This window comes from Trachurus japonicus, chromosome 1 (assembly GCF_045865225.1).
Source record: "Trachurus japonicus isolate A0001 chromosome 1, Traja_1.0".
In the NCBI taxonomy this organism is placed as follows: Eukaryota; Metazoa; Chordata; class Actinopteri; order Carangiformes; family Carangidae; genus Trachurus; species Trachurus japonicus.
The window spans coordinates 31,517,496-31,543,721 of record NC_140907.1 but is presented as its reverse complement, the minus strand read 5'-3'; the positions used below and the strand labels follow the sequence as shown (position 1 = coordinate 31,543,721).

Here is a 26,226-nt window from a genome sequence, read left to right as displayed (position 1 = left end):
CAGCTTCGCCACGCCAACGGGGTGTGGCCCAGGTCCATTTCGCAAGATTGGTGGGCCGCGCAGTCAGACTTTTAGACCAGCGCAGCCCCTCCCCTCGTCCCTCCCACCGGCGCAAACGGTGAAGAGGGAGGAGAGAGGGCGGGAGGGAGACAGGAGGAGGAGAAGTGGGATTAACACAGCCGAGTTTGTCATTTTATACTTTGACATGGATGGAGGAAACAGCGACGCCAGAGGCCGAACCTCTCCCAGGTGGAAACAGCTGTTTTGGTCCAGAGGTCCGAGCTCAGAGTGGCCGAAAAATGAGTTTACTAATATACTTAACCAGGATTGATCAGATACACTGAGAACGGCTGCCCAATGTAAGAAACAACAACTAATAAACTAATGAAGAAACTCACATTTATTCATTTCAATGTATTATTCCCTGTGTAAGACAGATGAGAGGTGTACACTAATCACAACATAAATCTCTCTCTCTCTCTCTGTCTCTCTCTCTCTCCCTCTCTCTCTCTCTCTGTCCGTCTCTTTTTTTTCTGTGATAGAGATGCTGAGTATACTGTAGTAGGCTATATACTGACTATCTGCTACCGAGGCTGTTGTGGTGGGCTAAGAGAGATTAAGATTTGTGTTTTGTTTTTCATTACGGCTGCGTGATGCGGTCGATCGCGCGAATGAATTAATAAGTAAATAAATAAATAAAGCGATCATCACAACGGCATAGTGCGTAGTCTCAACACGGCAGCGACATGCAGTCATTCACCCTCAGTCCTGCTTGGGACATCCACAGCTGCTTTTCAGTGCCAGTTCGTCCCTGCTGTGTTAATTCAGGTGGAGTTTCCATTACGCACCGACAGCCTTTGATCTCTGCTTTGATCTGACGTCAGATGTGACGGGACAATCTATATAGATATAAATTCACGTGTTGATTCCGTTAGTTGCATTAAATAGTGGTTATTGTGGATATTTATTGCATTGAAATGTGTCTGGAACTGTGGAGATCTGCCTGTGAGGTCTTGGTGACGTGTGTGCACTGCAGGTCAGTCAGCCAAACTTCCACTGCACCTGCTGCGCTTCGCCCTGCGCTGAGATTAGACCTGGTTGGAGGTGGCGAGCTTTCAGCGCAACCTCGGCGGGACATTTTTGCACAAAACTTCCACTGCACCAAGCTGAATCTGTGACGCCTCCCCCTGCTGCGCGGCCACGCCTATCTCAGCGCAGCGCGATCTGCCAATCTTCCAATCTGACTTTGCGCTAGGCTGCGCTGGTCGAAACTTGCATTAGACCAGCTGCGTTACCTTGCGCCACCTGCGCTGCGCCAGCAAACTAGGGCCCTATATGTCATTAATATTAAGTATTTGCTTGTTTTGCAGTTTATTATATGCACATGATCCGTTTGACCCCAAAAAGGAAAAAAGGATCAATGCGCATTGCGCACTGCACAGCCTCCGGTTCCTTTCTGATTACGTCCGTCTGTCCGTTCGGAATGGGGGGGTTTCCCCAATAGCCTTTTCGTAATAGTGGGGTCTTTAGAAAAAATAGAAAACCCCGCTATTACGATGAATGGAAGTCTATTTTCGGAAAGGCGGGGTGTAACCGCTGCAGCTCAGTGGTAGTTTAACTGGCAACCCAGAGGCCGAAATGCCACTGACGCTGTGGTTGGGTGGCGCAACACGCCAAAACACAAAACCAAAACATAAACATGATTTGCATGCTGCAAAATAATTATTTTAAATGGAAATATTCTGACTGTACTATTGTTGTCAGTTAGATTAGTATTTGAAATTAACATGATTCCTTAGTCTCTGGTGACATGTTGAGTGATTTTATGATTACTTGCTGTACATTTCTTACATACTGTTCCTTTAAGTTACATATCCACATTTTTTGTCTTTATGCTGGTATTGAAAGATGAAGGAGTTGAATTGCACAGCCCCTAGCGTGAGACATTTGATGCTTCCCTATTGGAAACAGACAAAAACGAATGCACACAGATGCAAAGGTTGCAAACCAAGATTACCTTAAAGGTTACTCTTCACACTGTTACTATAGTGACCAGCTTGTCTTTTTATCCGGAATAGTGTGAGTCATCAGTGGGTGAAAATACGTCTGCCCGGTGTCACATTATCTACGTACTTTATTCATCAACAGACTCCACTTCAACTTTTTGTAAACCAACATACAACCACATGAAACTTCTGCTCTAGCATCTGTCACCTCTCTGTTTTTGTTTTTTTGTGTGTGGTGAGTGGACCCAACCTGTACGCTCACACCCAGAGCCTCTGCATGAAGCCACTTCGTGTTAAAAGACTCAAGACGACCACAATGATGGGCAAACTGACAATGACTCAGTCAATCCAGTCAGTGGCAGTTTTGCACATTAATTTTCAAAATATTACCCAACACTGTGTTTCCATTTACCTGCACTCTTAATTTGACCTCAAGTAAAAACAGGAAAAAGTGAATAAAGTATCTATTTATCTGTAGGCCGGGTGTCATTGAATTAAAATGAGATTAACCGGCAGTGTTCAAGACAAAGCTGCTTATAGTAAATTCTCATCAAATATTAATTTTGAAGAGAACTTGCATATTAAATTGGATGTCTTGGAGTTCATACTAAACTTGTGTTGCACCTTGCTGTTCAAAACTGACCTGACACTTTACCGCCCCCAAGTGGACAGTTTAAACTTGGCTTCAACGACGTTACGTTGGTGTCCTTTCATCAGCAGAAAACGAGTCATTAATTGGATTTGAGGTAATGAAATAGAAACACCTTAATTCATTGACAAAAATTGAGCACATTTGTCACTAATTCTCAAAAGATATTGTCTGTCTTCAAACAAGGTTTAGTGAGTCCAGTTGAATTCACGTTCACAATGAGATAACACAAAGAATAGGCCTATCTTTGTCACAACAGCACACTCACCAGCTACAGCTACTCCCTCTGGCTGGAAGAGCAGAGATAAAGGACCAAGTCGACTCCTCTTTGTGTCGTTGTCGCAGAATATTTTGGTCCAAACCACTCTGCAAAGATCAGCAGCACAGATGGCCAAAAAAGGGGAATGGAGAATTTTATAAGTCTCACTTCTGTTTGTTCAGGTGGATTTTGCAAAGTCACGGTCAGTTGACTTTGTGGTCAACAAGTCAGACAGCAACAATACAGTCTTTGTACTAGTGAGTTTGTTGTGTTGATACTTAATACATGCCACATCAGTAGCCATTTTTAAAAAGAGATTAAAATCTTTTTTTGACAGTGTTCTGTTAAGTTGTGTGTCTGCATGTGTGGTTGTGTGTGAAACTGCACATGTGCAAGTTTAAGTGTGTGTGTGGTGAAGATGGCTTATATGATTGTTTACTTGCACTTTCTGATTGATATTTGATGATTGTTTTTAATTGTAACTATATTATATACCTGTTGTCAAGCACATTGAGTCTGCCTTGTGCATGAAATGTGCTTTATAAAGTTTGCATTGGATTAAATGTCACAGCAAAATCACTTTTGCTATCCAGACTATCACACCTAAGATCTGTCCAGTAACCTAAAATATAAGGAGTCAGTAACAAAATATTGTTGACAGTTTGTTTAAGTTTATTTATTTATCTGACATGAATCATTTCTTTCACTGGCGGATATCTCATGTAGTGTGTGTGAATGTGTGTGTCTAGTGTGAATATTCAGCTCACGGGTCCAAAGTCTAATAGTCGAACAAACTCAAAGTGCATTTTTCACGCCAAACTCAACACTGTTCTCAGGTCAGTTTTGCACCTTGACAAATACACTCACATATTATGTATTACCAGATTACATGCATGTTGACATTTCAGCAGCTCTCTGTGATTGAAAGTGCACTTTTGTTTTATCACATCTATAAACAAACCTCCAGTTTCAGAGCTGATCAGAAACTCAAAGTGTGGTGTTCTCATGCTGCTGGTTTCTCTGCTGAGTCCTGTGTTGTTGGGGGTTTTTTATGTTAAAGAAGAAGTTCGACATTTTGAGAACATATATGTGGCTTGTTTGCTTCCTTCCTGAGAAATACAGAAAATGAAAACACCAATAACACTAATAATGTGAGGTAAACATCAAGAGCAAACCACCGCAACATGTTGTAGGTGTGTTCAGCGTACAGGCATGACTGTGGTATCGAGAAAGAAAATAAGTAAGTCACGAGGTATTTCCCAAAATGTCAAAAACTTTCTTTTTAAATCTTTGGAACAACTTTCCCCAACAACAAGCGAAGAACCTCATCCTTCTTTTCTTGCCAGTCAGTCCCAGTCTGATCCAAAACCTGGACCGAGCCTCAGCCAATCACAAATGTTTCCCTCGTCCCTCAGATATGACGTGCTCGGGGACGGCGCGGGTGAACCACTCCGACCACCCGCCGTCGTACACCGACACCCCAGGGTGACCGCACTCGTGGGCCGCCAGCGCCACGTGACACGCAGTCACAGCCGAGCCGCACGAGATGCAGAGCGGGCGACCGAGGTCCACACCCGCCCCGGCGAACAAAGCCTGGAGTTGATCCTTGGGCAGGAAGTGACCGGACGGAGACAGGAAGGAGTGGAAGGGCATGCTGATGGAGCCGGGGATGTGTCCGGGCTCAGTGTCTGTCAATCAGAGAGAGAGAGAGAGACAGGAGAGAGTTACAAAAGTGTAGAAGTTCCTCAGGTGTCAAGCTCAGTATTATTGGTTCCGTATGAAGGGATGAGACTGTGCTGAATATGAGGGTGAAGAAAGCTATTGGAGGTGAGTCTGTTCAAATACACCTTCAATGAAAACAAGATACACAGAACGAATACATGAAGGATCACATCAGTGCTTGAGTATTTAACCAGACTGTCTGCACCTCCAAAGCTTGTGATGTAGGTCAGATACTACGGTGGTCCTGAGAGCTCAATGCACCACAAGTTCAGAAAACAGATAGACAAAACAAACACTTAAAGGGATAGTTCAACATTTTGGCAAATTGGCCCATTGCCATAATCCCTATAGTTTTAGGAGTATGTTTGTATACCTTTAATTGTTGGTGCAAGCTATTTGGTGCAGAGCCGCGAGCTGCTCAGAGCTACACTACGGAGGCTAATGGGATTTCTTGGTTTACAACTCCAAAACGCTCTTGTGGACAAGTTGTATTTGATGAGTTTGATGAGGGAAACCAAGAAATCCCATGAGCCTCCGTAGCGTAGCTCTGAGCAGCTCGCGGCTCTGCTCCGCAAAATAGCTTGCACCAACAATTAAAGGTAACGAACCTACTCCTAAAACTACTACATAAGTGTTTCCAGGGGACAGTAAAAACTGATGGACCTAGCTGGGATGCAGTTGTTATTCAACAATGTGTGCCCACTGAAGTTCAAAGCACTGAAATAGTGAGCATTGTATTATAATTCAAGTATACATCCATTAATGCCCATCCCAGTTTGATCCATCTCTTTTTTGTGTCCCCTGGAAACACTTCCGCTGTGCTGTGAGTATATTTGCAGCATGTTTGTGTATTTGCTTGTGTCGTGAGCATGTGTTGTGTAATTGGTAAAGATGTTTTCTCAATTATTAGTGTGACTGCTGAAGCAGTCACACTATTGTTCTTCTGTTTGGCCATTTTCTTCCGCCTTTTTACGGTCTTCTTCTAGTCCTTCATACTTTGTGCTATTTCAACAATTCATATATCAAAACGTGCAGCTTCTTTTGAACTTTATCGGCATTACTTTTCTCTTTTTAACTATTTATACTTTTTCAAATATTTAACTTTTTCACAAAAAATCTCACATTCATCAAAGTCTCAACCTCTCTTCTTCACAACTCCACTGTAGTGTAGGGGTTAGGGTGGCTGTTTGCCAACCCTAAGGTCACTGGTTCGAATCCAAGGGAAGAACTCTTGTTATGTTATGTTGAATTCTGCTCTCCTCCCCCGCCTTCAATTGGTTACAGGTGTTTGTTATCTCCTTGATTACTCATACCAGTTTGCAGCACATCATCACATTACAATGAATGACAACAGTTTTGAAAGCAGTGTGCTCTCTGTAGCCGAGTGGCAGAGTAAAGGTTTAGTGATCATATGGTCATGGGTTTGATTCCTGCCTCAGTCTTTTCACTTCATTGCTTGACTTTTGATTCCAATTATTCAGCTGTCATTGGACAGTCTTTGATTCCTCATAGTATAAAGCTCATTGTAACTCAGGTTCTCTGTGGCCATATGGTTAGTGTGTTAGGTGTTGTGCTATTTCAACAATTCATATATCAAAACGTGCAGCTTTTTTTGAACTTTATCGGCATTACTTTTCTCTTTTTAACTATTTATACTTTTTCAAATATTTAACTTTTTCTGCAAATTAAACTCTAGACAAATTATTTTCTCCAGTTTTGTAGCCACACTTGTCTTCTGGCTAAAATTCTGGTCAAAAATGCAAAGAGACTTAGATAATAATTTTAAATATTTTTTAAATGCAGCCAGGGAGCTCTCTGCTCTCATTCAGCCCAATGCTGAGAATTCTCCACAACTCTGTCTGAAACATGCTTATGTCTGTGCTCTCTGTGGCGAAGTGGCAGAGTAAAGGTTTATTGATCATGAGGTCTTGGGTTAGATTCCTTACTTTTTTTTTAAGCAGAAGCCAGTGATCCTCTTATCAAAGGTTTTCTTTACCCCTCACATACTGTCTCTGTCTGTAGCCTAGTGGTTAGCTTGCTGGTCTGGAGACCTGAAGGTTGCTGGTTCAAATCTTGCCTCAACAACAATTATAGTGAATTAATTTCCCAGTTGTCCTCTGTTGACTTCTGATAACTTGCTTCATGTTGAAACTGCTGCTCTCAGCCTGAAATTCACAGACATTTTCATTCTAAGTCATTCAAGCTTGACTCTCAAACTTTCTTGATGTTGACAGTGTGCAGATCATTAACAGACAACAGTCTCTGCAACTGTGTGTGCACCGTGGCCTAGAGGCAGAGTGGAAGTCTAATGACCATGAGGATGTGGGTTCGATTCTGACCTTGGTCAAACATTTGTATGGTGATCACAGCTTGCACTATTTGCTAATTCTGCAACAGCGTTCAGTTGCTGTCAGCAGTCACACCATTTCCATTCTTGGAAATGCTTTTTCTAGTTAGTGTGACTGCTGAAGCAGTCACACTATTGTTCTTCTGTTTGGCCATTTTCTTCCGCCTTTTTACGGTCTTCTTCTAGTCCTTCATACTTTGTGCTATTTCAACAATTCATATATCAAAACGTGCAGCTTTTTTTGAACTTTATCGGCATTACTTTTCTCTTTTTAACTATTTATACTTTTTAAAATATTTAACTTTTTCTGATTTTTTTCAGCTTTATAATGTGTGTGTGTTGCGTCTAACGAGCAGAGCCAGAGTGGTGTCAGAGTGGAGAGAGGCAAAAAAACATTCTAGAGTTTTTCTGGCTAAACTGTCAGCATGGCCACAAATTAAACTCTAGACAAATTATTTTCTCCAGTTTTGTAGCCACACTTGTCTTCTGGCTAAAATTCTGGTCAAAAATGCAAAGAGACTTAGATAATAATTTTAAATATTTTTTAAATGCAGCCAGGGAGCTCTCTGCTCTCATTAAGCTCAATGCATTTTTTTCACATCAGCAGGAGAAGGAGCTCAACTTTGTAACTTGCTGTTAAGTGCTTTTTAATTCATTTTAATTCACCAAAAAATAGTCACAGCTTGGTGTGGCTAATTTATATTAATTTATTTTTGTTTTAAGCATCATTGAAAAATCTCACATTCATCAAAGTCTCAACCTCTCTTTTTGACAACTCCTCTGTAGTGTAGGGGTTAGGGTAACTGCCTGCCAACCCTAAGGTCACTGGTTCGAATCCAAGGGAAGAATTCTTGTTATGTTATGTTGAATTCTGCTCTCCTCCCCCGCGCCTTCAATTGGTTACAGGTGTTTGTTATCTCCTTGATTACTCGTACCAGTTTGCAGCATATCATCACATTACAATGAATGACAACAGTCTTGAAAGCAGTGTGCTCTCTGTAGCCGAGTGGCAGAGTAAAGGTTTAGTGATCATATGGTCACGGGTTCGATTCCTGCCTCAGTCATTTCACATCATTGCTTGACTTTTGATTCCAATTATTCAGCTGTCATTGGACAGTCTTTGATTCCTCATAGTATAAAGCTCATTGTAACTCAGGTTCTCTGTGGCCATATGGTTAGTGTGTTAGGTGTTGTGCTATTTCAACAATTCATATATCAAAACGTGCAGCTTTTTTTGAACTTTATCGGCGTTACTTTTCTCTTTTTAACTATTTATACTTTTTAAAATATTTAACTTTTTCTGCAAATTAAACTCTAGACAAATCATTTTCTCCAGTTTTGTAGCCACACTTGTCTTCTGGCTAAAATTCTGGTCAAAAATGCAAAGAGACTTAGATAATAATTTTAAATATTTTTTAAATGCAGCCAGGGAGCTCTCTGCTCTCATTCAGCCTAATGCTGAGAGTTCTCCACAACTCTGTCTGAAACATGCTTATGTCTGTGCTCTCTGTGGCGAAGTGGCAGAGTAAAGGTTTATTGATCATGAGGTCATGGGTTCGATTCCTTACTTTTTTTTTTAAGCAGAAGCCAGTGATCCTCTTATCAAAGGTTTTTTTTACCCCTCACATACTGTCTCTGTCTGTAGCCTAGTGGTTAGCTTGCTGGTCTGGAGACCTGAAGGTTGCTGGTTCAATTCTTGCCTCAACAACAATTATAGTGAATTATTTTCCCAGTTGTCCTCTGTTGACTTCTGATAACTTGCTTCATGTTGAAACTGCTGCTCTCAGCCTGAAATTCACAGAAATTTTCATTCTAAGTCATTCAAGCTTGACTCTCAAGCTTTCTTGATGTTGACAGTGTGCAGATCATTAACAGACAACAGTCTCTGCAACTGTGTGTGCACCGTGGCCTAGAGGCAGAGTGGAAGTCTAATGACCATGAGGTTGTGGGTTCAATTCTGACCTTGGTCAAACATTTGTATGGTGATCACTGCTTGCACTATTTGCTAATTCTGCAACAGCGTTTAGTTGCTATCAGCAGTCACACCATTTCCATTCTTGGAAATGCTTTTTCTAGTTAGTGTGACTGCTGAAGCAGTCACACTATTGTTCTTCTGTTTGGCCATTTTCTTCCGCCTTTTTACGGTCTTCTTCTAGTCCTTCATACTTTGTGCTATTTCAACAATTCATATATCAAAACGTGCAGCTTCTTTTGAACTTTATCGGCATTACTTTTCTCTTTTTAACTATTTATACTTTTTCAAATATTTAACTTTTTCTGATTTTTTTCAGCTTTATAATGTGTGTGTATTGCGTCTAACGAGCAGAGCCAGAGTGGTGTCAGAGTGGAGAGAGGCAAAAAAACATTCTAGAGTTTTTCTGGCTAAACTGTCAGCATGGCCACAAATTAAACTCTAGACAAATTATTTTCTCCAGTTTTGTAGCCACACTTGTCTTCTGGCTAAAATTCTGGTCAAAAATGCAAAGAGACTTAGATAATAATTTTAAATATTTTTTAAATGCAGCCAGGGAGCTCTCTGCTCTCATTAAGCTCAATGCATTTTTTTCACATCAGCAGGAGAAGGAGCTCAACTTTGTAACTTGCTGTTAAGTGCTTTTTAATTCATTTTAATTCACCAAAAAATAGTCACAGGTCACAAAAAAGTCCTCTTCTTACTTGGTGTGGCTAATTTATATTAATTTCTTTTTGTTTTAAGCATCATTGAAAAATCTCACATTCATCAAAGTCTCAACCTCCCTTCTTGACAACTCCTCTGTAGTGTAGGGGTTAGGGTAACTGCCTGCCAACCCTAAGGTCACTGGTTCGAATCCAAGGGAAGAATTCTTGTTATGTTATGTTGAATTCTGCTCTCCTCCCCCGCCTTCAATTGGTTACAGGTGTTTGTTATCTCCTTGATTACTCATACCAGTTTGCAGCACATCATCACATTACAATGAATGACAACAGTCTTGAAAGCAGTGTGCTCTCTGTAGCCGAGTGGCAGAGTAAAGGTTTAGTGATCATATGGTCACGGGTTCGATTCCTGCCTCAGTCATTTCACATCATTGCTTGACTTTTGATTCCAATTATTCAGCTGTCATTGGACAGTCTTTGATTCCTCATAGTATAAAGCTCATTGTAACTCAGGTTCTCTGTGGCCATATGGTTAGTGTGTTAGGTGTTGTGCTATTTCAACAATTCATATATCAAAACGTGCAGCTTTTTTTGAACTTTATCGGCGTTACTTTTCTCTTTTTAACTATTTATACTTTTTAAAATATTTAACTTTTTCTGCAAATTAAACTCTAGACAAATTATTTTCTCCAGTTTTGTAGCCACACTTGTCTTCTGGCTAAAATTCTGGTCAAAAATGCAAAGAGACTTAGATAATAATTTTAAATATTTTTTAAATGCAGCCAGGGAGCTCTCTGCTCTCATTCAGCCCAATGCTGAGAATTCTCCACAACTCTGTCTGAAACATGCTTATGTCTGTGCTCTCTGTGGCGAAGTGGCAGAGTAAAGGTTTATTGATCATGAGGTCATGGGTTCGATTCCTTACTTTTTTTTTTAAGCAGAAGCCAGTGATCCTCTTATCTAAAGGTTTTCTTTACCCCTCACATACTGTCTCTGTCTGTAGCCTAGTGGTTAGCTTGCTGGTCTGGAGACCTGAAGGTTGCTGGTTCAAATCTTGCCTCAACAACAATTATAGTGAATTATTTTCCCAGTCGTCCTCTGTTGACTTCTGATAACTTGCTTCATGTTGAAACTGCTGCTCTCAGCCTGAAATTCACAGAAATTTTCATTCTAAGTCATTCAAGCTTGACTCTCAAGCTGTCTTGATGTTGACAGTGTGCAGATCATTAACAGACAACAGTCTCTGCAACTGTGTGTGCACCGTGGCCTAGAGGCAGAGTGGAAGTCTAATGACCATGAGGTTGTGGGTTCGATTCTGGCCTTGGTCAAACATTTGTATGGTGATCACTGCTTGCACTATTTGCTAATTCTGCAACAGCGTTCAGTTGCTGTCAGCAGTCACACCATTTCCATTCTTGGAAATGCTTTTTCTAGTTAGTGTGACTGCTGAAGCAGTCACACTATTGTTCTTCTGTTTGGCCATTTTCTTCCGCCTTTTTACGGTCTTCTTCTAGTCCTTCATACTTTGTGCTATTTCAACAATTCATATATCAAAACGTGCAGCTTTTTTTGAACTTTATCGGCATTACTTTTCTCTTTTTAACTATTTATACTTTTTCAAATATTTAACTTTTTCACAAAAAATCTCACATTCATCAAAGTCTCAACCTCTCTTCTTCACAACTCCACTGTAGTGTAGGGGTTAGGGTGGATGTTTGCCAACCCTAAGGTCACTGGTTCGAATCCAAGGGAAGAACTCTTGTTATGTTATGTTGAATTCTGCTCTCCTCCCCCGCCTTCAATTGGTTACAGGTGTTTGTTATCTTCTTGATTACTCATACCAGTTTGCAGCACATCATCACATTACAATGAATGACAACAGTCTTGAAAGCAGTGTGCTCTCTGTAGCCGAGTGGCAGAGTAAAGGTTTAGTGATCATATGGTCATGGGTTCAATTCCTGCCTCAGTCTTTTCACTTCATTGCTTGACTTTTGATTCCAATTATTCAGCTGTCATTGGACAGTCTTTGATTCCTCATAGTATAAAGCTCATTGTAACTCAGGTTCTCTGTGGCCATATGGTTAGTGCTCAGCCTGAAATTCACAGACATTTTCATTCTAAGTCATTCAAGCTTGACTCTCAAGCTTTCTTGATGTTGACAGTGTGCAGATCATTAACAGACAACAGTCTCTGCAACTGTGTGTGCACTGTGGCCTAGAGGCAGAGTGGAAGTCTAATGACCATGAGGATGTGGGTTCGATTCTGACCTTGGTCAAACATTTGTATGGTGATCACAGCTTGCACTATTTGCTAATTCTGCAACAGCGTTCAGTTGCTATCAGCAGTCACGCCATTTCCATTCTTGGAAATGCTTTTTCTAGTTAGTGTGACTGCTGAAGCAGTCACACTATTGTTCTTCTGTTTGGCCATTTTCTTCCGCCTTTTTACGGTCTTCTTCTAGTCCTTCATACTTTGTGCTATTTCAACAATTCATATATCAAAACGTGCAGCTTCTTTTGAACTTTATCGGCATTACTTTTCTCTTTTTAACTATTTATACTTTTTCAAATATTTAACTTTTTCTGATTTTTTTCAGCTTTATAATGTGTGTGTATTGCGTCTAACGAGCAGAGCCAGAGTGGTGTCAGAGTGGAGAGAGGCAAAAAAACATTCTAGAGTTTTTCTGGCTAAACTGTCAGCATGGCCACAAATTAAACTCTAGACAAATTATTTTCTCCAGTTTTGTAGCCACACTTGTCTTCTGGCTAAAATTCTGGTCAAAAATGCAAAGAGACTTAGATAATAATTTTAAATATTTTTTAGATGCAGCCAGGGAGCTCTCTGCTCTCATTAAGCTCAATGCATTTTTTTCACATCAGCAGGAGAAGGAGCTCAACTTTGTAACTTGCTGTTAAGTGCTTTTTAATTCATTTTAATTCACCAAAAAATAGTCACAGGTCACAAAAAAGTCCTCTTCTTACTTGGTGTGGCTAATTTATATTAATTTATTTTTGTTTTAAGCATCATTGAAAAATCTCACATTCATCAAAGTCTCAACCTCTCTTCTTGACAACTCCTCTGTAGTGTAGGGGTTAGGGTAACTGCCTGCCAACCCTAAGGTCACTGGTTCGAATCCAAGGGAAGAATTCTTGTTATGTTATGTTGAATTCTGCTCTCCTCCCCCGCCTTCAATTGGTTACAGGTGTTTGTTATCTCCTTGATTACTCGTACCAGTTTGCAGCACATCATCACATTACAATGAATGACAACAGTCTTGAAAGCAGTGTGCTCTCTGTAGCCGAGTGGCAGAGTAAAGGTTTAGTGATCATATGGTCACGGGTTCGATTCCTGCCTCAGTCATTTCACATCATTGCTTGACTTTTGATTCCAATTATTCAGCTGTCATTGGACAGTCTTTGATTCCTCATAGTATAAAGCTCATTGTAACTCAGGTTCTCTGTGGCCATATGGTTAGTGCTCAGCCTGAAATTCACAGACATTTTCATTCTAAGTCATTCAAGCTTGACTCTCAAGCTTTCTTGATGTTGACAGTGTGCAGATCATTAACAGACAACAGTCTCTGCAACTGTGTGTGCACTGTGGCCTAGAGGCAGAGTGGAAGTCTAATGACCATGAGGATGTGGGATCGATTCTGACCTTGGTCAAACATTTGTATGGTGATCACAGCTTGCACTATTTGCTAATTCTGCAACAGCGTTCAGTTGCTGTCAGCAGTCACACCATTTCCATTCTTGGAAATGCGTTTTCTAGTTAGTGTGACTGCTGAAGCAGTCACACTATTGTTCTTCTGTTTGGCCATTTTCTTCCGCCTTTTTACGGTCTTCTTCTAGTCCTTCATACTTTGTGCTATTTCAACAATTCATATATCAAAACGTGCAGCTTTTTTTGAACTTTATCGGCATTACTTTTCTCTTTTTAACTATTTATACTTTTTCAAATATTTAACTTTTTCACAAAAAATCTCACATTCATCAAAGTCTCAACCTCTCTTCTTCACAACTCCACTGTAGTGTAGGGGGTAGGGTAACTGCTTGCCAACCCTAAGGTCACTGGTTCGAATCCAAGGGAAGAACTCTTGTTATGTTATGTTGAATTCTGCTCTCCTCCCCTGCCTTCAATTGGTTACAGGTGTTTGTTATCTCCTTGATTACTCATACCAGTTTGCAGCACATCATCACATTACAATGAATGACAACAGTTTTGAAAGCAGTGTGCTCTCTGTAGCCGAGTGGCAGAGTAAAGGTTTAGTGATCATATGGTCATGGGTTCGATTCCTGCCTCAGTCTTTTCACTTCATTGCTTGACTTTTGATTCCAATTATTCAGCTGTCATTGGACAGTCTTTGATTCCTCATAGTATAAAGCTCATTGTAACTCAGGTTCTCTGTGGCCATATGGTTAGTGTGTTAGGTGTTGTGCTATTTCAACAATTCATATATCAAAACGTGCAGCTTTTTTTGAACTTTATCGGCGTTACTTTTCTCTTTTTAACTATTTATACTTTTTAAAATATTTAACTTTTTCTGCAAATTAAACTCTAGACAAATTATTTTCTCCAGTTTTGTAGCCACACTTGTCTTCTGGCTAAAATTCTGGTCAAAAATGCAAAGAGACTTAGATAATAATTTTAAATATTTTTTAAATGCAGCCAGGGAGCTCTCTGCTCTCATTCAGCCCAATGCTGAGAATTCTCCACAACTCTGTCTGAAACATGCTTATGTCTGTGCTCTCTGTGGCGAAGTGGCAGAGTAAAGGTTTATTGATCATGAGGTCATGGGTTCGATTCCTTACTTTTTTTTTTAAGCAGAAGCCAGTGATCCTCTTATCTAAAGGTTTTCTTTACCCCTCACATACTGTCTCTGTCTGTAGCCTAGTGGTTAGCTTGCTGGTCTGGAGACCTGAAGGTTGCTGGTTCAAATCTTGCCTCAACAACAATTATAGTGAATTATTTTCCCAGTCGTCCTCTGTTGACTTCTGATAACTTGCTTCATGTTGAAACTGCTGCTCTCAGCCTGAAATTCACAGAAATTTTCATTCTAAGTCATTCAAGCTTGACTCTCAAGCTGTCTTGATGTTGACAGTGTGCAGATCATTAACAGACAACAGTCTCTGCAACTGTGTGTGCACCGTGGCCTAGAGGCAGAGTGGAAGTCTAATGACCATGAGGTTGTGGGTTCGATTCTGGCCTTGGTCAAACATTTGTATGGTGATCACTGCTTGCACTATTTGCTAATTCTGCAACAGCGTTCAGTTGCTGTCAGCAGTCACACCATTTCCATTCTTGGAAATGCTTTTTCTAGTTAGTGTGACTGCATTGTTCTTCTGTTTGGCCATTTTCTTCCGCCTTTTTACGGTCTTCTTCTAGTCCTTCATACTTTGTGCTATTTCAACAATTCATATATCAAAACGTGCAGCTTTTTTTGAACTTTATCGGCATTACTTTTCTCTTTTTAACTATTTATACTTTTTCAAATATTTAACTTTTTCACAAAAAATCTCACATTCATCAAAGTCTCAACCTCTCTTCTTCACAACTCCACTGTAGTGTAGGGGTTAGGGTGGATGTTTGCCAACCCTAAGGTCACTGGTTCGAATCCAAGGGAAGAACTCTTGTTATGTTATGTTGAATTCTGCTCTCCTCCCCCGCCTTCAATTGGTTACAGGTGTTTGTTATCTTCTTGATTACTCATACCAGTTTGCAGCACATCATCACATTACAATGAATGACAACAGTCTTGAAAGCAGTGTGCTCTCTGTAGCCGAGTGGCAGAGTAAAGGTTTAGTGATCATATGGTCATGGGTTCAATTCCTGCCTCAGTCTTTTCACTTCATTGCTTGACTTTTGATTCCAATTATTCAGCTGTCATTGGACAGTCTTTGATTCCTCATAGTATAAAGCTCATTGTAACTCAGGTTCTCTGTGGCCATATGGTTAGTGCTCAGCCTGAAATTCACAGACATTTTCATTCTAAGTCATTCAAGCTTGACTCTCAAGCTTTCTTGATGTTGACAGTGTGCAGATCATTAACAGACAACAGTCTCTGCAACTGTGTGTGCACTGTGGCCTAGAGGCAGAGTGGAAGTCTAATGACCATGAGGATGTGGGTTCGATTCTGACCTTGGTCAAACATTTGTATGGTGATCACAGCTTGCACTATTTGCTAATTCTGCAACAGCGTTCAGTTGCTATCAGCAGTCACGCCATTTCCATTCTTGGAAATGCTTTTTCTAGTTAGTGTGACTGCTGAAGCAGTCACACTATTGTTCTTCTGTTTGGCCATTTTCTTCCGCCTTTTTACGGTCTTCTTCTAGTCCTTCATACTTTGTGCTATTTCAACAATTCATATATCAAAACGTGCAGCTTTTTTTGAACTTTATCGGCATTACTTTTCTCTTTTTAACTATTTATACTTTTTCAAATATTTAACTTTTTCACAAAAAATCTCACATTCATCAAAGTCTCAACCTCTCTTCTTCACAACTCCACTGTAGTGTAGGGGTTAGGGTGGATGCCTGCCAACCCTAAGGTCGCTGGTTCGAATCCAAGGGAAGAACTCTTGTTATGTTATGTTGAATTCTGCTCTCCTCCACCGCCTTCAATTGGTTACAGGTGTTTGTTATCTCCTTGATTACTCATACCAGTTTGCAGCACATCATCACATTACAATGAATGACAACAGTTTTGAAAGCAGTGTGCTCTCTGTAGCCGAGTGGCAGAGTAAAGGTTTAGTGATCATATGGTCATGGGTTCGATTCCTGCCTCAGTCTCTTCACTTCATTGCTTGACTTTTGATTCCAATTATTCAGCTGTCATTGGACAGTCTTTGATTCCTCATAGTATAAAGCTCATTGTAACTCAGGTTCTCTGTGGCCGTATGGTTAGTGCTCAGCCTGAAATTCACAGACATTTTCATTCTAAGTCATTCAAGCTTGACTCTCAAGCTTTCTTGATGTTGACAGTGTGCAGATCATTAACAGACAACAGTCTCTGCAACTGTGTGTGCACTGTGGCCTAGAGGCAGAGTGGAAGTCTAATGACCATGAGGATGTGGGTTCGATTCTGACCTCGGTCAAACATTTGTATGGTGATCACAGCTTGCACTATTTGCTAATTCTGCAACAGCGTTCAGTTGCTGTCAGCAGTCACACCATTTCCATTCTTGGAAATGCTTTTTCTAGTTAGTGTGACTGCTGAAGCAGTCACACTATTGTTCTTCTGTTTGGCCATTTTCTTCCGCCTTTTTACGGTCTTCTTCTAGTCCTTCATACTTTGTGCTATTTCAACAATTCATATATCAAAACGTGCAGCTTTTTTTGAACTTTATCGGCATTACTTTTCTCTTTTTAACTATTTATACTTTTTAAAATATTTAACTTTTTCACAAAAAATCTCACATTCATCAAAGTATCAACCTCTCTTCTTCACAACTCCACTGTAGTGTAGGGGGTAGGGTAACTGCTTGCCAATCCTAAGGTCACTGGTTCGAATCCAAGGGAAGAACTCTTGTTATGTTATGTTGAATTCTGCTCTCCTCCCCCGCCTTCAATTGGTTACAGGTGTTTGTTATCTCCTTGATTACTCGTACCAGTTTGCAGCACATCATCACATTACAATGAATGACAACAGTTTTGAAAGCAGTGTGCTCTCTGTAGCCGAGTGGCAGAGTAAAGGTTTAGTGATCATATGGTCATGGGTTCGATTCCTGCCTCAGTCTTTTCACTTCATTGCTTGACTTTTGATTCCAATTATTCAGCTGTCATTGGACAGTCTTTGATTCCTCATAGTATAAAGCTCATTGTAACTCAGGTTCTCTGTGGCCATATGGTTAGTGCTCAGCCTGAAATTCACAGACATTTTCATTCTAAGTCATTCAAGCTTGACTCTCAAGCTTTCTTGATGTTGACAGTGTGCAGATCATTAACAGACAACAGTCTCTGCAACTGTGTGTGCACCGTGGCCTAGAGGCAGAGTGGAAGTCTAATGACCATGAGGATGTGGGTTCGATTCTGACCTTGGTCAAACATTTGTATGGTGATCACAGCTTGCACTATTTGCTAATTCTGCAACAGCGTTCAGTTGCTATCAGCAGTCACACCATTTCCATTCTTGGAAATGCTTTTTCTAGTTTTGAATGTTGTCCATCTGCACATGTTCCTTATGTTGCAGGGCCACCGTAAGACCCTCACTAGGACAGACAGAAACATCTTATTAGTTAGTGTGACTGCTGAAGCAGTCACACTATTGTTCTTCTGTTTGGCCATTTTCTTCCGCCTTTTTACGGTCTTCTTCTAGTCCTTCATACTTTGTGCTATTTCAACAATTCATATATCAAAACGTGCAGCTTTTTTTGAACTTTATCGGCATTACTTTTCTCTTTTTAACTATTTATACTTTTTCAAATATTTAACTTTTTCACAAAAAATCTCACATTCATCAAAGTCTCAACCTCTCTTCTTCACAACTCCACTGTAGTGTAGTGGTTAGAGTAACTGCTTGCCAACCCTAAGGTCACTGGTTCGAATCCAAGGGAAGAACTCTTGTTATGTTATGTTGAATTCTGCTCTCCTCCCCCGCCTTCAATTGGTTACAGGTGTTTGTTATCTCCTTGATTACTCATACCAGTTTGCAGCACATTATCACATTACAATGAATGACAACAGTTTTGAAAGCAGTGTGCTCTCTGTAGCCGAGTGGCAGAGTAAAGGTTTAGTGATCATATGGTCATGGGTTCGATTCCTGCCTCAGTCTTTTCACTTCATTGCTTGACTTTGATTCCAATTATTCAGCTGTCATTGGACAGTCTTTGATTCCTCATAGTATAAAGCTCATTGTAACTCAGGTTCTCTGTGGCCATATGGTTAGTGCTCAGCCTGAAATTCACAGACATTTTCATTCTAAGTCATTCAAGCTTGACTCTCAAGCTTTCTTGATGTTGACAGTGTGCAGATCATTAACAGACAACAGTCTCTGCAACTGTGTGTGCACTGTGGCCTAGAGGCAGAGTGGAAGTCTAATGACCATGAGGATGTGGGATCGATTCTGACCTTGGTCAAACATTTGTATGGTGATCACAGCTTGCACTATTTGCTAATTCTGCAACAGCGTTCAGTTGCTGTCAGCAGTCACACCATTTCCATTCTTGGAAATGCTTTTTCTAGTTAGTGTGACTGCTGAAGCAGTCACACTATTGTTCTTCTGTTTGGCCATTTTCTTCCGCCTTTTTACGGTCTTCTTCTAGTCCTTCATACTTTGTGCTATTTCAACAATTCATATATCAAAACGTGCAGCTTTTTTTGAACTTTATCGGCATTACTTTTCTCTTTTTAACTATTTATACTTTTTCAAATATTTAACTTTTTCACAAAAAATCTCACATTCATCAAAGTCTCAACCTCTCCTCTTCACAACTCCACTGTAGTGTAGGGGGTAGGGTAACTGCTTGCCAACCCTAAGGTCACTGGTTCGAATCCAAGGGAAGAATTCTTTTTATGTTATGTTGAATTCTGCTCTCCTCCCCCGCCTTCAATTGGTTACAGGTGTTTGTTATCTCCTTGATTACTCGTACCAGTTTGCAGCACATCATCACATTACAATGAATGACAACAGTTTTGAAAGCAGTGTGTTCTCTGTAGCCGAGTGGCAGAGTAAAGGTTTAGTGATCATACGGTCATGGGTTCGATTCCTGCCTCAGTCATTTCACATCATTGCTTGACTTTTGATTCCAATTATTCAGCTGTCATTGGACAGTCTTTGATTCCTCATAGTATAAAGCTCATTGTAACTCAGGTTCTCTGTGGCCATATGGTTAGTGTGTTAGGTGTTGTGCTATTTCAACAATTCATATATCAAAACGTGCAGCTTTTTTTGAACTTTATCGGCATTACTTTTCTCTTTTTAACTATTTATACTTTTTCAAATATTTAACTTTTTCTGCAAATTAAACTCTAGACAAATTATTTTCTCCAGTTTTGTAGCCACACTTGTCTTCTGGCTAAAATTCTGGTCAAAAATGCAAAGAGACTTAGATAATAATTTAAAATATTTTTTAAATGCAGCCAGGGAGCTCTCTGCTCTCATTCAGCCCAATGCTGAGAGTTCTCCACAACTCTCTCTGTAGTCCAGTTGGTTACAGGTGTTTGTTAAGAGACGCATTAATTGCTTCTGCCACTGTTTGCAGCACATCATCACATTACAATGGCAACATGCTTATGTCTGTGCTCTCTGTGGCGAAGTGGCAGAGTAAAGGTTTATTGATCATGAGGTCATGGTTTCGATTCCTTACTTTTTTTTTTAAGCAGAAGCCAGTGATCCTCTTATCAAAGGTTTTCTTTACCCCTCACATACTGTCTCTGTCTGTAGCCTAGTGGGTAGCTTGCTGGTCTGGAGACCTGAAGGTTGCTGGTTCAAATCTTGCCTCAACAACAATTATAGTGAATTATTTTCCCAGTCGTCCTCTGTTGACTTCTGATAACTTGCTTCATGTTGAAACTGCTGCTCTCAGCCTGAAATTCACAGAAATTTTCATTCTAAGTCATTCAAGCTTGACTCTCAAGCTTTCTTGATGTTGACAGTGTGCAGATCATTAACAGACAACAGTCTCTGCAACTGTGTGTGCACCGTGGCCTAGAGGCAGAGTGGAAGTCTAATGACCATGAGGTTGTGGGTTCGATTCTGACCTTGGTCAAACATTTGTACGGTGATCACTGCTTGCACTATTTGCTAATTCTGCAACAGCGTTCAGTTGCTATCAGCAGTCACACCATTTCCATTCTTGGAAATGCTTTTTCTAGTTATTATTACAGGACAGTGTACAATACCATTAATCAATTGTAGAACAATGAAGAGATGGTTGTACCAGATTTAGCCACTAGGGCTAATTAGTGTGACTATTGTTCTTCTGTTTGGCCATTTTCTTCCGCCTTTTTACGGTCTTCTTCTAGTCCTTCATACTTTGTGCTATTTCAACAATTCATATATCAAAACGTGCAGCTTTTTTTGAACTTTATCGGCATTACTTTTCTCTTTTTAACTATTTATACTTTTTCAAATATTTAACTTTTTCACAAAAAATCTCACATTCATCAAAGTCTCAACCTCTAATCTTGACAACTCCACTGTAGTGTAGGGGTTAGGGTAACTGCCTGCCAACCCAAAGGTCACTGGTTCGAATCCAAGGGAAGAATTCTTGTTATGTTATGTTGAATTCTGCTCTCCTCCCCCGCCTTCAATTGGTTACAGGTGTTTGTTATCTCCTTGATTACTCGTACCAGTTTGCAGCACATCATCACATTACAATGAATGACAACAGTCTTGAAAGCAGTGTGCTCTCTGTAGCCGAGTGGCAGAGTAAAGGTTTAGTGATCATATGGTCACGGGTTCGATTCCTGCCTCAGTCATTTCACATCATTGCTTGACTTTTGATTCCAATTATTCAGCAGAGACCTGAAGGTGACTGGTTCAAATCTTGCCTCAATAACAATTATAGTGAATTATTTTCCCAGTCGTCCTCTGTTGACTTCTGATAACTTGCTTCATGTTGAAACTGCTGCTCTCAGCCTGAAATTCACAGAAATTTTATTTGTAAGTCATTCAAGCTTGACTCTCAAGCTTTCTTGATGTCAGAGTGAGACAGAGTGCAGCTCATCAACAGACAACAGGCTTTGCAACTGTGTGTGCACTGTGGCCTAGAGGCAGAGTGGAAGTCTACTGACCATGAGGTTGTGGGTTCAATTCCGACCTTGGTCAAACATTTGTATGGTGATCACTGCTAGCACTATTTGCTAATTCTGCAACAGCATTCAGCTGCTGTCAGCAGTCACACCATTTCCATTCTTGGAAATGCCTTTTCTAGTTTCCATCTGTAGTCCCAACATAAAACTCACAATACAAATCACAAGTTGGCTGTGAATGTCTCCTTATGTCATCTGTTGACGAAAGTCGATATTGGGTGAGTAGAGTTACACAAAAAAAAAAACACAAAACAATCGTTGTTTTTTTGATATACATTACTACTTATCTTCAATGTATCTTTTTTCACAAAAGAAGACAAACTTTGTTAGATATTGTTGTAACATTATCAGCCTACAAGAACAAAATGTATACATATTTGATTAGACTACATGTATCCGAGCAAATATTCAGTGTCAATTTTTGGTGCAAAAACACATTTGACACCAAAGAACAATGAGGTTTTGTGGATGACCTCAAACTAAAAGTGATAAAAACAGGGGGATTCATGCTGCAGAAGTGTCTTAATTAAACAGTAAATAGGACAAAAACTAGCTCATCTCATGCACTTGTGCTGTAGCCTAAAGAGTTTGCTGCATGTCAGCTCTGTGTAACAGCAGCAGTCGGTCTACCTGGGGTCAAAGGTCACTGCTGACACATGTGGAGTTTCACCTGCAGACGAGCGCTGCACCAGCACATCAAAGACTTTCACTAGGTGCGTTATTGTGGGTGTGGAGTCTATGGATGTATGATGGTGATAAGTCACGTACTATAGGTGTCTTATCACCACATACTGTTGTCTACATATAACAACATGTCTGATGGGTGGACAGGGTCTAAACCCCACAACACTACTACCCTGCTTACTGTCCTCCTGTGTGTGTGTGTGTGTGTGTGTCTGTGTGTGAGCATATGGGTCAGTGACTGTAGATAAAATGCATGGTTATGCAAGCACGCTCTGTCGGCTCACTCTCCTTCTGTGTTTGTGTTGTTCAGTGAGTCCGGCTCGGCCTTGCGCCCTGTGTGTTTGTCCAGAGCAAACGCTGCAGAAAGGCCATATACAAGGAAGTCATGTACTCAGCGGCTCATTATGGTTTTTCCACTGTATCCGAGTCCTGAGCACTGAGCTCATACTGTGTGTGTAAGAATGGCATTTCATCTGTTATGATATTTTCATGAGCGATACTATAGAGGTCTAAATAGGTCTGATCGTACTCAACCAAACCAAAGCAATGCATTTATATTTTCACAATGACACTAAAGGAGGAGCCACATTAGATGCAATAAATGTAATAAGCAGAAATGTCTTCTATCCATCAAAGTCCTTAAAATTCAATATGAGTAAAGTGATGGGTCCAATAAATGGTTTAATTTGATTCTATAATATGGTTTACACACTTTTTGTAGATTATGATATGATAAATAGCTCATTATTTTCAAAATATATTGTATATTTAAGTTGTTGTTTTTTTCAAGCCAATATGCCCTGTACCTGTAGCTTGTTGTGATAATGTAGTTGTGATAATGTAGATATAGATAGACAGATAGACAGACAGACAGACAGACAGACAGACAGACAGACAGACAGACAGACAGACAGACAGACAGACAGACAGACAGACAGACAGACACTTTATTGTCCCCTGGGGGGAAATTTGGCTTGGGCTCAATGCCGCCAGACCCAGACCCGCCAGGCCTGTCTTTTGTCATTGTGATAATAATCTAAATATATTTGGGATTTTATGCACGATGGTTTCACAAAATGAGCCTTTTATCGATATCTATGTTTATGGGGTTTTTCAGTATATAATTTAATATGATTAACTAATCAGCTTTCAGTCTTTCTGTCTTTCTCACATTCCTTACATCACTTCTCCTGGATCGAATCAATGAATTAACAGTTCTGTCTGATCAGTGAACACATGTCACCTGATTAATAGAATCAATACGTCTGGATTCATTGTACTGACAGAAACCACTCAACTACATAGACAAGAAACTCGAGGAGATTCACTGCGGTATCAACCTTTTCTCTATTGCATGTTTGATAAACAGGTTTTTGCAAATGTACAGTTAACACGAACCCTGACAATAAACTCAGTAGGAGCTGTTAAACAAGTCTGATTGAACTGCATGACTTAACCCAAGACGACTTTAGCCTCAGGACTCAGCTCAGTGTGTTTTGGCTCATCTGATAGAGATGAAAACACCTTTACAAACAAAACCATCAGATATTTTTGGCAAATTGGACCATTGCCATAATCCCTATAGTCTTTGGAGTAGGTTTGTAACCTTTAATTGTCGGTGCAAGTTATTTTTAGAACGGCGGAGGCGGAGCAGAGCCGCGAGCTGCTCAGAGCTACGCTACGGAGGCTGGGATTTCTTGGTTTCCCTCATCAAATACACAATCCAACAACTCCAAAACGCTCTCACGGACAAGTTGTGACCTGGACATTCACCACGCTATGAGATAATAATAGAAAGTTACGAGACAGAGTTGTTTTTTTAGGTAAATTCATGCAAAACAGCTGATGCACGTTCCCGTCTGGGGCAGTTGTTCAGCAAGCAGTCTCTGTATTTACCTCGAAAACAACTCCTGAGTTTGATGAGGGAAACCTAGAAATCCCATTTGCCTCCGTAGCGTAGCTCTGAGCAGCTCACGGCTCTGCTCCGCTGTTCTAAAAATAGCTTGCACCGACAATTAAAGGGATAGTTCACCCTAGAATGATATTTCGCTCATTATCTACTCACCCTCATGTTGACTAAGGGCTGGAAGAAGTTTCAGAGTCCTCCGTCCCTTCTCTGAGTTACAGGGGGTCTTGGTGTAGCAGTGCATGTCCATATAACGGTTGCAAAGGGACACCAGAGCTCTTCGTAAAAAAACACACACAAAAAAACATCCAAATACCTCCATGATGCTCGTATGTAATGTCCGTCTTGTGCTGAAGCCCCAAATTGCGTAATTGTCCCGAAAAAAATTAAATAAGTCTATATTTTAAGCTTGTTTGTAGCGGAAGCTTCTCGAAGCTCCTCTTCCTGGTCCGTCCAAATCTCGCGTGATTCGCAGTAACCGCACTGACGCATGCTGACGCCGGCGCAAATCACGCGAGATTTGGACGGACCAGGAAGAGGAGCTTTGAGAAGCTTCCGCTACAAACAAGCTTAAAATATAGACTTATTTAATTTTTTTCGGGACAATTACGCAATTTGGGGCTTCAGCACAAGACGGACATTACATACGAGCATCATGGAGGTATTTGGATGTTTTTTTGTGTGTGTTTTTTTACGAAGAGCTCCGGTGTCCCTTTGCAACCGTTATATGGACATGCACTGCTATGCCGAGACCCCCTGTAACTCAGAGAAGCCACGGAGGAATCTGAAACTTCTTCCAGCCCTTAGTCAACATGAGGGTGAGTAGATAATGAGCGAAATATCATTCTAGGGTGAACTATCCCTTTAAGGGTAACGAACCTACTGCTATGACTATAGGGATTATGGTAATGAGCCAATTTGCCAAAATGTTGAACTATCCCTTTAAAGTTAAAGGAATCAGACTTCAAATTATATCTGAATCCAATGTCATGCTTCTAAAGTCATGATATCTCAAGCCGTCTTCATTCTCATCACCATCATCATCCTCAGTGCTTGAGAATGTTATAGCCAACACATTATAATAAATAAAAAAATAATTAATAAATGTAGACCCTATCAGAAAAGACTGATAGTTGATGATGAATTATTGATACTCCTAGTGATCTGTTCCTGTTTGGAGTGAGAAAAAGTCCACAGACAGTTGTTAAAGAATGATTTTGTGTTTGTTTAATTTAATTAATTTTGGTATTAAAAGCTGATTTTGAAGGATACAGGTCCTAATGAAGTGGAACTCAATCAAAACTAGATGTAATCATGTAGATCTTGTATTTTTATTAAAAGCCTATAACCTGCCAATACATGGTTAGACCACTTACTGTCTCTGGGCTCGGGGTCCAGGCCTCTGAACCTGCCCGCGGGTCTGGCATCGACCACCTGGAACTTCCTGGTGTCCAGGTTGTCCAGGATGTCCTCGTAGGTCTTGACCCGGGTTCGGTTCAGAGAGGCCTTGAACTCGCTGGGAGCCGGTCTGGAGTACTTGTCGCTCAGGGGTCGACCCTCCAGCTCCCAGTTCCTGAGCCCCCCGTTGAGCAGCGACACCGCGCTGTGCCCCATCACCCGGAACATCCACCACACTCGCGGCGCCGAGAACGCGCCGAACTCGCTGGCGTCGTAGACCACGACGTGCGTGTCGCTCTCGATCCCCAAATTCCCGACGTAATCTGCGAAGATCTTCTCCGACGGCAGCATGTGGTCCAGAGGGGAGGTTTTATCACAGCACTGGTCTATGTCAAAGAAAGCCGCTCCTGGTATGTGTCTTTTCTTGAACTCGCTCTTGGCGTTGCGCCGCAGTTTGGGCAGATACCATGAGGTGTCCAAGACGCGCGTTTTCCCCTGCGCCTTCACAGCCTCCGCGAGCCATTTGGAGGTGACCAGAGCCCCCGCCTGAAGCGCCATGGGTGAAGCTGGAGAGGTAGACGGACAGGCTTTCAAAGTTAACGCTATGCTGCAGTTTAACCAGAGACTATACAGGTCCTGGCTGGCGGTGCCAAAGGTTGGCAACGGTGGAGAGAGAGGGAGCGATGGAGCGCAACAGGCAACACGCCTCCAGGTCAGTCTGCAGCAGCTGGAAGTGAAGGGAGGGAGGCGGTGACAGTTCATATGGACCCTGATGGGATCACAGTGCAGTCTCAGCCAGTGTTATAGAAACAGACCTGCAGGCGAAAACAAAGTGCAGGAATTCATTTCAGTTTGATAGACAATGGACATT

General features: G+C 40.9%; 1 protein-coding gene across 1 annotated transcript; it reads right to left on the bottom strand.

Annotated features, from left to right (window-relative positions):
• Window positions 1-4,141: 4,141 nt before the first annotated feature.
• On the bottom strand, window positions 4,142-26,033 carry LOC146992301 (3-mercaptopyruvate sulfurtransferase-like). Its single transcript, XM_085785468.1, has 2 exons — window positions 25,334-26,033; window positions 4,142-4,602 (listed from the first exon to the last, which is right to left on the bottom strand). Exons 1-2 carry the CDS (start codon window positions 25,911-25,913, stop codon window positions 4,304-4,306), a joined length of 879 nt encoding a protein of 292 aa, XP_085641594.1. The 5' UTR covers window positions 25,914-26,033; the 3' UTR covers window positions 4,142-4,303.
• Between the last annotated feature and the right edge of the window lie 193 nt (window positions 26,034-26,226).

Coding starts and splice junctions, on each gene's coding strand:
- LOC146992301 (XM_085785468.1), bottom strand. CDS start 25,913: ATGGCGCTTCAGGCGGGGGCTCTGGTCACCTCCAAATGGCTCGCGGAG. Junction 4,603..25,333: donor GGACCCCGAGCCCAGAGACA/GTAAGTGGTCTA, acceptor TCTGATTGACAG/ACACTGAGCCCGGACACATC.